Source organism: Panthera uncia, chromosome D4 (genome assembly GCF_023721935.1).
Source record: "Panthera uncia isolate 11264 chromosome D4, Puncia_PCG_1.0, whole genome shotgun sequence".
Classification (NCBI taxonomy): domain Eukaryota; kingdom Metazoa; phylum Chordata; class Mammalia; order Carnivora; family Felidae; genus Panthera; species Panthera uncia.
The window spans coordinates 10,097,577-10,111,430 of NC_064807.1; the positions used below are offsets into that span (position 1 = coordinate 10,097,577).

General features: G+C 46.8%; 1 protein-coding gene across 2 annotated transcripts in view; it reads right to left on the bottom strand.

The window, feature by feature from the left end:
* Positions 1-13,854, bottom strand: part of DMRT1 (doublesex and mab-3 related transcription factor 1) — a 108,760-nt gene that overhangs the window by 36,996 nt on the left and 57,910 nt on the right. The window contains exon 4 of one of the 2 annotated variants that reach the window (XM_049645851.1): positions 6,718-6,862. In XM_049645851.1, the coding sequence (XP_049501808.1) occupies positions 6,718-6,862 (145 nt within the window). Of the gene's footprint in view, positions 1-6,717; positions 6,866-13,854 lie in introns of both variants that reach the window. The other variant, XM_049645762.1, reaches the window with a different exon arrangement.

Genomic DNA, 13,854 nt, shown 5'->3' on the forward strand with positions numbered 1-13,854 from the left:
GTAGGTCCTTAGGAAGTGCCTGTTCTTTCTAGACTGGTGCTGGCCTGGTCAGGGGGCAGTGTTTTACACAGAAGACATGCTGGAGGCCCCTCAGTTCTCAATCTTTCCCACAGTTTGCCTTGTAGGGGGCTCTTTTCAAGTTGGAAGAAAAAGAGGTTTGAAGAAACAATGGAAATCAGTGTGCCCGCATCAAACGGCACTTCAGTTCGCTTTCAGGGATATTCTTTAGCTACAAAGAAACCTGCTGGTGTCCTTCCATACCCCTCTTCCTTGGTTGTTCCCTCTGCTTTTCTTAGCAAACACATCACTTGTGATACATTAAAAATAAGCCTCCAAAGCTGCTAGTTCTAAATGTTTATTATATGCTTATTAAATTATTATGCTTCATCTTCCTTACTCAGAATACCACAATGACTAACTAATTTCAAGTATCACGATACACATGTGGTTAGTTTCAAACAGGGCCCCCGTAGGGCTAAACAACAGGCCCTCCTTAGATTGTAATGACTTTTATTTGCACAGTCCACTGCCAGTCACCTGCAGGAATAGAAGATATTTAAGACATGGTGACAGGTCTTCATATGGGAATAAGGGAGTTGACAACTTCCTCCATGCCTTTTTAACATAACTGTTTATGTGGCCCATATAGAATAGGTAAAGCTGTTATTACATTTTTCAACTTTCCAGATGAGGGAAGTAAGGCTGGAAGAGATTAAAGGAGCATGGCACAATCAGGCCCAGAGCTAGGGATCTGAGCCAGATCTCCTCTCCTGGGGTGGGATCCATTGCCTTGCACACACTGGCCTCTACGGTCATTGCCAACGAATGCCCCACATACTTTTCTGTGCAAAGCTGGAGCTGAAAATAAAATGGTTACATAAAGACAGGTTTACTAGTCAAGTGCTTTTCTTTAAAATTTAGCAAATGGTAAGTCATTTCCTAAAGAGATAAGTTTAAACTTAACATTTTATAAATGTTGCATAAAACATACTCAGCTTTCCTTAAAGCAGAGAAAGAAAAGGGTCAATGTTTTTCTCCCCTGCAGCCTTGCCATACACTTCACAGCAGAATATACACAAGAAAAGCAGTCCTCGGATGCCTTGGCCTCCCCTCCTTCCTGTCTGAGCAGGACTCTAAAACATTTCCAGAACATCTTTCTCCCTGACAAGAAGAACTGCCTGAAATGTCAACACACCCCTTGCAGAAAGGAATGGTGGAAGTTTGTACAGTATTTCGCCATCTCTTGCTGCATTTTGTGATTTACAGAGCTTGTTTCCATAGGCGACATGATTTCATCCTCATAACACCTGTGTGGGTTTGACACATCCCACCCCCTCGCCTTCTGTTAAGGGGTGAGGGAAGCAGGAGTCCAGGAGGAGAGTCTGGTACTCCCAAGGCTACACAGCTGGTTAGTGGTGGCTCCACTGAGATGCTAAGCACAGAATGTTTCCAGCACCCCACCCAGGGGCCGTGGCAGAAGCTCACATCCCCTCCCGAAAGGGCGGTGGTGACATCCCAGATCGTGAGCAGGGGGAGACCTGAGGGTGCTTCCAACAGGCAGCGCCGCGTCAGTGTTCTCACCTGAGAAATGAGATGGATGGTCTTTTGCTAAAATCCAACATGCGGCAGGAAGCAAAACCACTCCACGGGGTGAAAGCTTAACCACTTTGCGTGTGGTCATGACAACAGTGGGGGAGGGAGCCGATGCCATCAGTGAAATCAGGCACCTCTAGAGTCACTCAGCTACAACATTGCTAATGCCGAATGGATTAAAAGAGTCATGTCTGGGAACGCCTAGGCTCCTGCAAGCTTCCCAGACATCACAGAAGGAGAACAGGGCCTTCAACTCAGAGAGGCCCTTCCACTGTCCTTGGCCATCTGACCTTTGGGGGAAAACGTAAATGCTTTGTATCTTGCTTCATGGAGCTGCTGACATCCTATGGGTGCAAAATGAATAATACAAGAAGAGCTCATAATATGTAAGAAGCATCTCAAATGAGTGTTTCCTTCTCCCGGAAAGAGCAGAGGTTGAATGTAAAGGAAGGGTGTTTGCACAGGGGGCCTGCCACTTGGGTCTGCACCGGAAGGCACCAAAGAACCAGAAGAAACCGAAACGTACCAGCTCTAACTTTACACTGAGACTGCAAAATAAACAGACAAAAAAATCAAAGTGTGTTCATCTTCCTCATTGTGAACTGAAACCGTTTCGCAGGGGTTGGCCAGTCAAGTATACTCCAAGAACCTATACACAAGAATCCAACACGTACAGAAAGATGCCTGCTTACGGACATGAAATGTCGCCCGCCCATAAGCACGGGTGTATCTGTTAACCAGAGACACGGCTGTGGAGGGCACCTCTTTACTGGGAGCCAGGAAGCATTAGTTTCAGGGTGGTCCTGCCACCATTTCGGGAACCACCTGCATCTGTTACTATGAACATTTTACAATCCACCACGGTCTGATGCTTTAATAAGATACAACAAAAATGAATTACTAAGATCATAATAAAAAGATGGAAAGTAACAAGAGCTGGCTGGAGAAACCGGAACCCTCATACACTGGTGGGAACGTGCAACGGCGTGGCAGAGGAGTTTGACAGGTCCTCAAAAAGTTAAACACAGACTTATACGATCTAGCAATTCCGCTGCTGAGGATGTACTCAGAAGAGCTGAAAACGGGTCTTCAAATAAAGAACATGAAGATTCCCGGCGGTGCTCTTCACAATAGCCAGTAAAAGGTACTAACAACCCAAATGTCCACCGACTGATGAACAGAAGACGATGTGGCTTAGTCACACAATGGACTCTCAGTAGGCCATAAAAAGGACTGAAGGACTTACTACCTGTCACAGCGTGGAAGAACCCTGAAAATGTTACGCTAAGGGAAAGAAGCCAGTCACAAAATACCACGTGTTGTACGATTCCCATGAACCTTCCAGAATAGGCAAGTCCATTAAGACAGAAAGCAAATTCGTGGTTGCCAGGGCGCTGGAGGTGCGGGGAGCAGGGTTGAGTAAGGGAAGACCACTTAGCGGGTATGGGATTTCCTTCTGGGGAGATAAAGATGCCTTTGAACTAAATAAAGGTCATGGCTGCTGAACACTGCAAAGGTCCTAAGCACCACTTAATTGTATACTTCGAAATGGTGAATCGTTAATTTTATGACAGGTGGATTGCGCTTCCAAAACAAACAAACGAATTCCTAGAAAAAGGAAAGACAAAAAAATTCAAGCCCCAAGTTTCAAGTGAGAGTCAACAGACATAAAATCGCCATGTCAAACTAAGTTTTTGTTTGCTTTTAGGTCCTTTGCTTACCTCTCCTTACACCAGTAACTCAGCACTCACAACCCCCCCCCCCCACCCCCGCCCCCAGGATCCCATCTGGTCTTGCTGACTCAACACCCTGCCACGGAACCTGCTGGCGGTGGCCCTGCCCCACACACCCTGTACCAGCAAACTTCCCTCCACGAGATCACTCCCGTCAGCTCACAAACCCGTCTCCTTTCTTCGAAAAAGACAGAAAGATCTTCCTTGAACTCCGCTCCCCTCCCGCAGCTAGCCCATGTCACTTCTGCCCTCCCAGCAGAACTCCCTGAAGACCGGTCTGTGCCCAGCCTGGGGGGCCCCCAACCTTCTCTCCCACGCACTCCCGAATGCAGTCCGGCTTTGGTTCCCACCTCCAGCCCCGCTGGCCTCGGTCCCCCATCATTTCTACCTCCCAACAGCCAGTGGTCGATCCCAGCCCTCATCTGACCCACCAACTTCCGTGGCTCTACTCAATGCACCGTTGTCTTCGCATGGCTTCCAAGATAGCATCCCCGCGAGCTCTCCCCCCACCCCACGGGCTGCTCCTGCCACGATCTCCTTCACTGGTCCTCTTCATGTGCAACCCACCTGCGGAGACTGGAGGGCCCTGGGGCTCCAACTTCCATCATTCGTTCTGCTCTGTCTACACTCGCTTCCCTGGGGGCTTTCATCACACTGGCTTCAAGGAACACTGAGGCACAGAACTCGCAGGTTGTTTTTTTTTTTTTAATTTTTTTTTTTTAATGTTTATTTACTTTTTGAGAGAGAGAGAGAGAGAGAGACAGACAGACAGACAGAGTTTGAGAGGGGGAGGGCCAGACAGGGCGGAAGACACAGAATGTGAAGCAGGCTCCGGGCTCTGAGCTGTCAGCACAGAGCCCGACACGGGGCTCGAACTCACAAACCACAAGATCATGACCTAAGCTGAAGTCGGACACTTAGCCAACTGAGCCACCCAGGCACCCCTCAAAAATACACATTTAAAAAAAAAAGAAACTGAAGAAAAATTTAATTTAATGGACAAATGTATACTTTAAACATTAAACCTACTGCAAACCAGCCAACTTTTCTAATTACTTACAAGTCCCCACTTAGATCTTCCAATCATATCTTACTAACTCAACCGATCAAAGGATCTCAACTCAAACCTGACAGGAGTGAGAAACGCAACTGGCTGATGGCCAGCCTCTGCCACCTTGTCACAAGTGAACACACTGCTGCCCCTACCCCCGCCCACTGCACCCTGCCGCCAGCCTCAGCCCCACTTGGCAAAAGGGCCTACGTTGCCCCAAGTGCTTCCTACTTGTGTCAGTGCTGACGGTAAAACTGAGGATCCATCGTTCCAAGAGAGAACGCCTAGGGTGCCCTTGGTGGCCCCCAAACACAACTTCCTCTTCCCTTCCACCTGCTCTGTAAACACTGCCTGCAACGCAGAAGCCCCAAATACCAGGCGTTTGGAAGTCATGAAGCCGCACGTCTTTAAAAAATTAGCTGACATGTAGATTTTCTATGAATTCACATTCTCCTGCTCCATGGCAACTGGAAAGCAGAGGTTACTGAGTTTCACTGTGGCCCTTCCCAGCTAAGCCCCTTCTGTGGGAAGCTCCACCCTCCTGATTAATTAGTGGTGAGTGGGCGGGGCGCCAGAAGTGCAAGTCTGAGGTCTCCTCTCACTTTCAAGCCCAAGTATCACCAGCGAAGTTGTAACCAGTCCTCGAGGTTATTCACACAGTCTTTCCCTCTGAGCGCTGGTCCTTCCGGTCCTGGACTGTAACCTCTCTCCTTCTGAGCCTCTGCCTTTGCTGCCATAAATTCCAAAACCCCCTGCTCCTCCTCAGAGCTGTCCCTCTCCGCTCTAATAAATTTCCTCTTATCTTTTTATCTTCCTGCCCTGCTCTGAATTTACACCTTTCTCTCAAGAGTGTGAGTGGCTTCTGAAAATATTCCATTATTCCAGGAGCAAGAAGAAGCTCAGGCAATTTCTTCCTGGAAGCAGGTTTCGCTCCTAATTTTCTGTACGAACGAACGTTTCTTTAACTGCTTCATCGCTAAATTCTGCACTGACTCCATCAGACAAAGAATTAGGATCCTTTAGGCTGGTATTTCTTTACAGAGCGAGCTCACTTAAAAAATAATACCTGATTCATTTATTCATTCATTCATCCACTGGCTCAACCAATCAACAACAAATAAAAGGCATCATAGCAGGTAAAAAGGTATGTAACATGTGTTCTCTGTCCCCAAAGAGCTTAAAATCCAGACAAATACATAGAATCAGAGACAGTAAGAAAGAAGGACCATATGGGCATACGTTCTATGGTATAAGCATTTATAACACAGAGTTGTGTTTGTACACTCCTGACAAGAAGAGTCAAAGTAAAAAAAAAAAAATCAACGTGTACTTCCATCCGTCTATAGTTCAAAGTGATCAGTTCCCTTGTACTCTATATTCAATATTAATGAAGTCCTCTATTTCATCTTGGTATGGCAAATAAAGTATAAATTGCCCACCTTTTTTAGACTTGTTTTGAACTTGGAAATCAAAGCATGGTTCTGATTCTCCTTCCCTAAACGCTTGCTTTACCAAGAGAGTCAAGTTATTTTGTAGACGGTCAAGTTATTTTGAAAACCTCTCTTTTTATGTAGTACAGGGTGGGTTCCAAGAGTCGATTTACTACCACACCACTTGCTACTGCCCTGATTTCTACTTCTGCCTTGAATGTATACGCGTCTCCCTTTCCTAGGTCAAAAGATAAAGCTTAAATATAAAGATCTTAAAAATGGGGTCTGGAAACACAGCCGCCATAAGAGACCTGCCCATCTTCAACAGTGTAAATACCGGGGAGAAGGTTAAAACTGAAGTTGAGGAACTGTGTATTTCAAAGTGCTTTGGCTCATTAAAGTCATTTTTATTTTAAAGCCTTTATATCAGAGTTATTTGCATTGCTACTGCATAAACTCTGAGGCCTATGGTATTCAAAAATGTTTTATTATTCTATTTGCTCCCCCAAAAGATGAATACGCCTTCAATTTGAGAATGGAAAAGTTTTGGAAAACAGGTATTCAGTACACAGAAACACTTCGCCAAAAATGATCAGGATTTGAACCACGGTTTCCTCTGAGTTTGTATTTCATATTGATACTCCTGAAAATATATTTGTTAGCTTCTGATGGGAGGGAGGCTCTCACTGTATTCTTGGCACTCCAGGCATTCAGAAAAGAATCATGTGGTATTAATTTAGAGAAGCAAAAACATCCCACAACTAAAAGCTGTAAAGGATACTCACAGAGGAGGCACAGTGATCTTCCAAGGGCTCCTGACTGGCAAGCCCTCGGAGAGGCCTAGAGAGCCGGCCTTGGACGCTCGGCCTCCCTCCACCCCAATGCAGGCTCTGCACAACCGGGCACCTACCGCTCGCTTTGGCTTCCGAGTAAGAGGGGCCGTCCTCGAAAGTGAAGATCTGGGACACGCTCTGGCCCAGGTAGGAGGGAGGCGGGTAGTAAGAATGCATTCTGTACTGGGAGCTCATTGCGTGGCGGTTCTCCGAGTTCTTCATCTGCTTGAGAAAAAAAGAAAGGCGACGTGGAGCCCAAAGCTGCATTTTACAATTATTACAAGACCTGCCTGTAAGGGGAATAGCCCACTGATGCTGGAAGTATCCTCAACCATGAACAGAGCATGGACCCCAGCTATACTAAGGATGTGTGCATCCTCACAGAGCCTCTTCTATCTTGGGGTCCCTACTAGAGCTCCCCTAAAGCCCTACTTAGTCACATGATACTCAATTAACCAGCACTACGGAACACACAGCAATAGAGAGGAGACAGCACGGCGTAGGAGCTGGCTCGTCGCTGTAACTCCGTCTAACTTATTTGGCCAGGAGCCTCATGTGTAAACCTGGCATCTTACCTTGCGTTAGCTCACGGTATTCAGAGAAAAAGAATATTTTAGAGGCGCCCGGGTGGCTCAGGTCATGATCTCACGGTTTAGGAGCTGGAGCCTGCTTTGGATTCTGTGTCTCCCTCTCTCTGCCCCTCCCCTGCTCGTGCACTGTCTCTCTCTCTCTCTCTCTCTCTCTCAAAAATAAGTAAAAATATTTTTTAAGAGAATATTTTTAAAAAGACAACACACAAACCATGTGTAAGGGTAAGCTGTTGTCATTACGATGGTGATGTGCTGGATACTGTCCTCAACGTCTGTTCCCACCCTGTTCCATGCTCTTCCTGCAGCAAGAAACCCAAGTGTGGGATCTCCGCTTCCCAGACCCTCCTGTCACCAGGGTTCTGAAGGTGATGCGGATTCTGCAAACCAGACATGCAGTGAGACGTGGAGGGCAGAAGGCAGGCACGTGCCGTCCCCTCCAGCAGCGGTGGCAGCCAGCCTCGGCGGTCATGTGTCTGTATGGCAATCGGACTCTGTCTTTGGGACAGTGAGGCAGCTTTTAACTAAGGAGCAGCACCCCATCGCTTTCTGACCTCTCACTCAAAGACTTAAAAGGGGCCTCCCTTCTGCTTTCTCAGCACTTCCTGGCCATTTCCACAAACATGGAGACCTGTTCTGTTTCCCGCATGGCCCCTGGAACAGACACTGAGCTTTACACATGTGATCGGTATCTCCCCAGCAAGAACAGCTAGACTTCAATGATTTATACTGCATTTAAAAAATTAAACTTAGGGGCACCTGGGTGGCTCAAGTCAGTTAAGCTTTCGACTTCAGCTCAGGTCATGATCTCATGGCCTAGGAGTTCAAGCCCCGCATCAGGCGCGCTCTCTGTCAGCACAGAGCCCGCTTCAGATCCTCTGTCTCCCTTGCTCCCTGCCACTCCCCTGCTCACAGGCTATCTCAACAATAAACAAAAAAATTAAATTTAGGTGACATTAACTTTATTTAAAAGTCAATTTAAGGGAACGTTCAGGAAAAATCAATACTGTCCAAGGATTAAAGGGTAATTTCAAAATCATGTCTTTCAATCAAATAAATCATACTAACATGACAGAGGCTGGCAGGGTTCCTCAAGATTATCTATGAATGTTAAATTTTGGACAGTTTTCCAATTACTACAGGCCTACGTGTACTTTGAATGTTTGACACGGAAAGGCCAGAGTTCCTAACCTTCTGTCTGCTGATTTGAGAAGCTCAAGGGACTCATTTTTGCCCCTCCCAAGTGCCCCCCCCCCGCCCCCAGCACAAATGAATGCTCTGATGGGCACCTTACTTCTTGGAGAAGCCCAGAAGACTCTATTCTGGTTGGTTAATTTCTTTCAACTGAAGTTTTCTGGGAAGTTCCCTTTACTCTTTCCAGTTTGTTTCCCTGAAGCATATGAAACGGTATCTCTCGTAGCTCAGTCACCCAATTTTCATCTTCTACCTTCACCTAAGTCCTTACTAAGAGGGCAAGCAAGCCATACTTGGAAATAGGCAAAGGGGAAAAATTGGCTGCCCTTAATGAGCAGCCCACATCAGGAGAGCAATTAAGGGGCCATGAAATCATTTAGGAGGGTGGTGACAATCAGCAGTCACCTAACTGCACAGCACCCAGTTATCAGTTAAACCAGTGCATCCCAGGGCTCTCTTACTGGGCATGCAAATGGCCTGAGGCTAAGTGGATCCTGATTCAGTAAATATGGGGCGGGGCCTCAGTCTGGCACAGTCCCAGGAGATGCTGATTCTGCCGGCTCAAAACTCTCACTTTGGTGACCAGGGACTAGAGCAAATGATACATTCTCTCCTACTTCACACCTGTAAGAGGCCAGCGACCAACACGGTTTACAACCATCAAATTTCCGCTTGAGCTGAGGGAGGATGGAAACGAAGTAAAGAGGACTTTAACTTTTCACTGTTTTTCTTTTCATACGTGAGATTCCTCGGCGTGAAAGGAATCTTTTCGGGGGTCTGCCGCCGTCTAGAATCGCTGCAGTGGTGGGAACGACCTCAAACGATCTTCAAACCCTCAAACAGCCGTTTCTGCCTCTACAGACTTCCCTCAAGTCAATTACACAGTCTAAGTAACGAACACTGAATGGGAAGCCAGGGGTCAGCTTTAGAGCACAAAGCGCCATCATACACACGATGAAGCCTCCTCGCCACCCACTCCAGGCACGGAGCTGGTGACATCTCCTCCCGGTGTAACAACATCTGCAGGTCAGTTCTTCAAGAAAAATGCTTTTCAATTTTCCCAGTGTACCAAGTAAACTGACAGTACTTGAACCTGCTGGCTCTGCAAAATGCTGGTTTTTTTTTTTTTTCTTCTACTGGGAATTTGTATAAAGCCTCTTTTCAAAACGTTTGAAAAATGTTCACTGTGAGTCTACAGCAGGGATCAGCATGCCTTTTTTTTTTTTTTTTTTTTTTTTTTTTTGGTAAATGGCCAAACAGGAAATATTTTAGGCTTTGCAAACCGCATGGTCCCTAGACAACTGGTAAATGAATGAACGTGGCTATGTTCCAATAAAACTTTATTCATAAAAAGGCACGCCTGGGTCACAACCTTCACTCCCACTGGAGGAGAGGGAGGAGATCACCTAGCACTGATGCCTGGGCTCCACCCCTAGAGTGTCTGATTTCAGTGATCTGGGAGGTGGCCCGGCCTTGGCCTATTTCAAAGCTCCCCAGGTAATTCTAATGTAACACCAAGATTGAGAAGCAGTGTCTTAGGGGCGCCTGGGTGGCTCAGTCAGTTGAGCGTCTGACTTCCGGCTCAGGTCATGATCTCGCGGTGTATGGGTTCGAGCCCCATATCGGGCTCTGTGCTGACAGCTCGGAGCCTGGAGCCTGCTTCGGATTCTGCGTCTCCCTCTCTCTGCTCTTCCCCTGCTCTCTCTCTCTCTCTCTCAAAAATAAATAAACATTTAAAAAAAAAAAAAAAGAGAGAAGCAGTGTCCTAGATGTACTGACATATTTCCTACGCCCCCAAGTATGAAACCCCAACATCTCCAGTATTAAGTAAAAAAGGCAAAAGGTTAAGTCTGATAGATAGGTCAACTGCTGCCAATTTCAAGTTGCATATTATTTGAAAAGAAATTCAAATAAACTGTAGAGTGTTTTTCTTCTTTCAAAAAGAGCTTACCGAAAGATAAACACATTTCAAACCCATGCATGTCTGTTTTCCTTTAATGCCTCTTCTGTTTTTAGAAAGCACCTGATAACAAGGAATATTTGGAAAGAGAAAAGGACTGATTTGATCTCAAACATTCGATTTTCCTAATGAATCCCAAGATCACTGAGCTATAAAAGACTGTGAGGAAAAGAGAAAGATACAAAGGGTCAGACTCCATTTGAGGTTATTAAAATGTGAATTTTCTGAAGCCATTTATCACTTCAGCCACATCCAACATGAAGAACAATCCACAAATAACCATCCGTGTGATCTCTGGACATAAGGCTGTAGACTTGTATGTACAGCTGGCTCTTGAACAGGACAGCGGGTTAGGGGTGCCAACTCCCTGTGCAGTTGAAAATCCACATATAACTTCTTACTGTCCCCAAATTTAACTACTAAATAGCTTACTGTTCACTGGAAGTCCTACCCATAACATAAATAGCAAATTAATACACATAAACTGTATTCTTAGAATGAAGAAAGCTAGGAGAAAGAAAATGCTATTAAGAAAACACAAGGAGGGGCGCCTGGGTGGCTCGGTTGGGCGTCTGACTTCGGCTCAGGTCATGATCTCGTGGTTCATGGGTTCTAGCCCCATGCTGGGCTCTGCGCTGAGAGTGCGGGGCCTGCTTGGGTCTCTCTTTCTCCCCCTCCCTCACTCACATACTCTCTGTCTCAAAATATATAAACCTAAAAATAAATTAAAACTCTAGTTCCCTTCTAACTCAAAAACAAACAAACAAACAAACAACCACCACAACCTTGGCTGCCTTCAGATTAGACAAATGGGTAAAGAAGGAAATGTTTGGGAAACCTGCTTTACTTTAAGCCGGTAATATCAACTGGGGGCAATCTGTCCTCCAGGGGACACCTGGCAAAGTGGGGAGACACTTGAGAGTCACAGCTGGGGGGGTGGCGAGGAGAAGGGTGTGCTGTGGCATCTGGTGAGGAGAGACAGGGTGCTGCGATACACAGGCCAGCCCCGCACAACAAGAATTATCCAGCCCCACATTTCACGGAGGGCCAAGGGTGAGAAAACCCGCTTCAGACTAGCCTAGTCCCCGCCCTCCCTGCCCTTCCCTCACCTCCAGCTGAAACAGCAAAGTTCTACCGAGGGATAGAAGTTGTACAAGTTGCACACAAACGAAAGGAAGCGTTCAGTTCTGCTTAAAGGATATAATTTTTTCCGCTTCATGCAGTGCTACCTTGTTTCTTCTCAAGGTTTTATTTTTTATTCCTTTAAACACGCAAACCAAGGAAAACCTAAAACCCCAGTATTCCGGTGAATTACGACTCCCATGATTATTAGCATGTGCTAGCTGGCCAGCAAGAGGCATGTTTTATAATCTTATTACCCACCCCAAGTCTCTGAACCAGAGTGTGACCTACAGATAGGAGCTGGGCTGGCGGGGAACGTGCATGATGCTAGTATTAACCCCGGAGGAAAACCTAAGAGCTTTGGGTTTTATTTTATTAAACCGTGGAGGACACGCAGCGCAGTAAATCTGAACCACAGGTTTCCTTTTTATATACCTTAGTCGCCCCTTTTTTATAGAAACAATAAAATCCCAACAAAACGTAAAAATATTAGACCCTACTTCCTGTAAAAAAAAAATAAAATTCCTCAACAGCACGCGCCGGTTGTCCGGGAGCACGTCAGCCAGGAAGAGTCTGGTCTTACCCCGAGCCAAACACTCCATCCAGGCAACGGCTGGAAGAGGTTCATGAAGACCAGACTGCGGTCTAGCTGTTCACGGAGCGTGGCTCAGCGGCAAAGCAGAGCTGGCCACGAAAGCGAACAGACTTCTCGAGAACCGTACGGGATCAAATTCCTAAGCACAAGCTCCGATATTAAGCCAATAATGAGAGGATGCCCTTGGCAGTGACGTGTGGCTTGCAGCCTTTTAAGTTGCAAAAGCCACATGTGGGATGGACGTCTGGTTTTACGAACAGAAACGTTTTTATGAAAAAAGTCAGGGTTCTTCACACACTGTGGAACTGCAGGTCTCCTGGTGATGCTAAGAGTGAAAGCTGGGGGGTGACTTTTGCCCTCATTAAAGGATTTCTTTATTATTTTTTAAAAACTTTTTTTAATGTTAACTTATTTTTGAGAAAGAGAGAGAGAGACAGAGCGTGAGCAGGGGAGGGACAGAGAGAGAGAGAGAGAGAGAGAGGAAGACCCAGAATCCTAAACAGGCTCCAGGCTCTGAGCTGTCAGCACAGAGCCCGACGCGGGGCTCGAACCCACGAACTGTGAGTTCATGACCTGAGCCAAAGTCAGACGCTTAACTCATTGAGCCACCCAGGCGCCCCTCTCCAGTTTTAGTATAAGCTTCTTTTCAAACCATCCAGAAGGGATGGCTGTTTCCAGGCTCACGTGATGGCACACTGTGAGCCCTCCTCGTTCACAGACCTTACCTGCACGGGTGCTTGACCCCAAGGGCAAGTGCCCGTTCACTTCCTAAAATGCACCTCATTCATCCTCTGCCATGCCACGCATCACAGGTGGCAAGAATTATTCTTAACATACGGGCTGAAAGTGATCGCTCTTATGCACCCATTTCCGAGATTACTGAAACGTTAACATGGCAAATGCTGACGGACTCATGACACGGCAGACTCCCTCCGGCTACAGCCCATCCTCCCCTCTTCCCTCCTGGTCCCTCCTGTCCTCTAGGGCTTTGTCTTCTCTCGCCTGCCTTCCTTAACTTCCTCCACTGAATCCACCTTGCCTTCTCTCCTCAGGGCTCATTCGGAATGCCCTTCACCCCTCCCCAGCAGGAGGAAGACAAGGGGACAGCAGGTGGAGATTGGCCTTGAGCACACTCAGGCCTCTGTAAGAGATTCCCGCCAAGCCTGGGTGGACCCCTCCGGTAAACTGAGGGGGAATGGGCAGAGTTTGAGGGTCAGCACTTAAGAGGCTGAAGAAACTAGCTAGAGCTGTTCCTCCAAAAATGGAAGGAATGTTCATTCCTCAGAGAGGAGGGAGGAGAGAAGACAGAATAGGGTGACCATGCAGTATGGCAGAGCGGACAGGTGGGTTAAGAAAGGATACATCTGAGATGCTTGAAGCTGTGAACCCCACGATTCCCACAGCTCCAGAAGGTCCGTGACACAGGCAGAAGCCAACGAAGCTTGTGTAAGTGGGCTTTCTCAAAAAGAACGGAAGGAGCAGAGCTCAATGTCTGGATTAACACCAGAGTAGATTTCAGACACATGAGCAACAGCCATAAGATGCACCAGGGAAGCAAGTCTTCTGTGTTTGGAAACACAGAACCAAAACTGATCACAAGAAGAGAAAGCAAGCTTCTCCCGACTCCCAGGAGGTCCTGGCGAGGGCACGGAAGATTCACACCACTCTTGTAGAAACTTTAAGGGGTGGACACCTGACAGGATATTAGGATCACAAGTGCGTTTATCAGTGGTCCATTATGCTTGTCCTGATTATA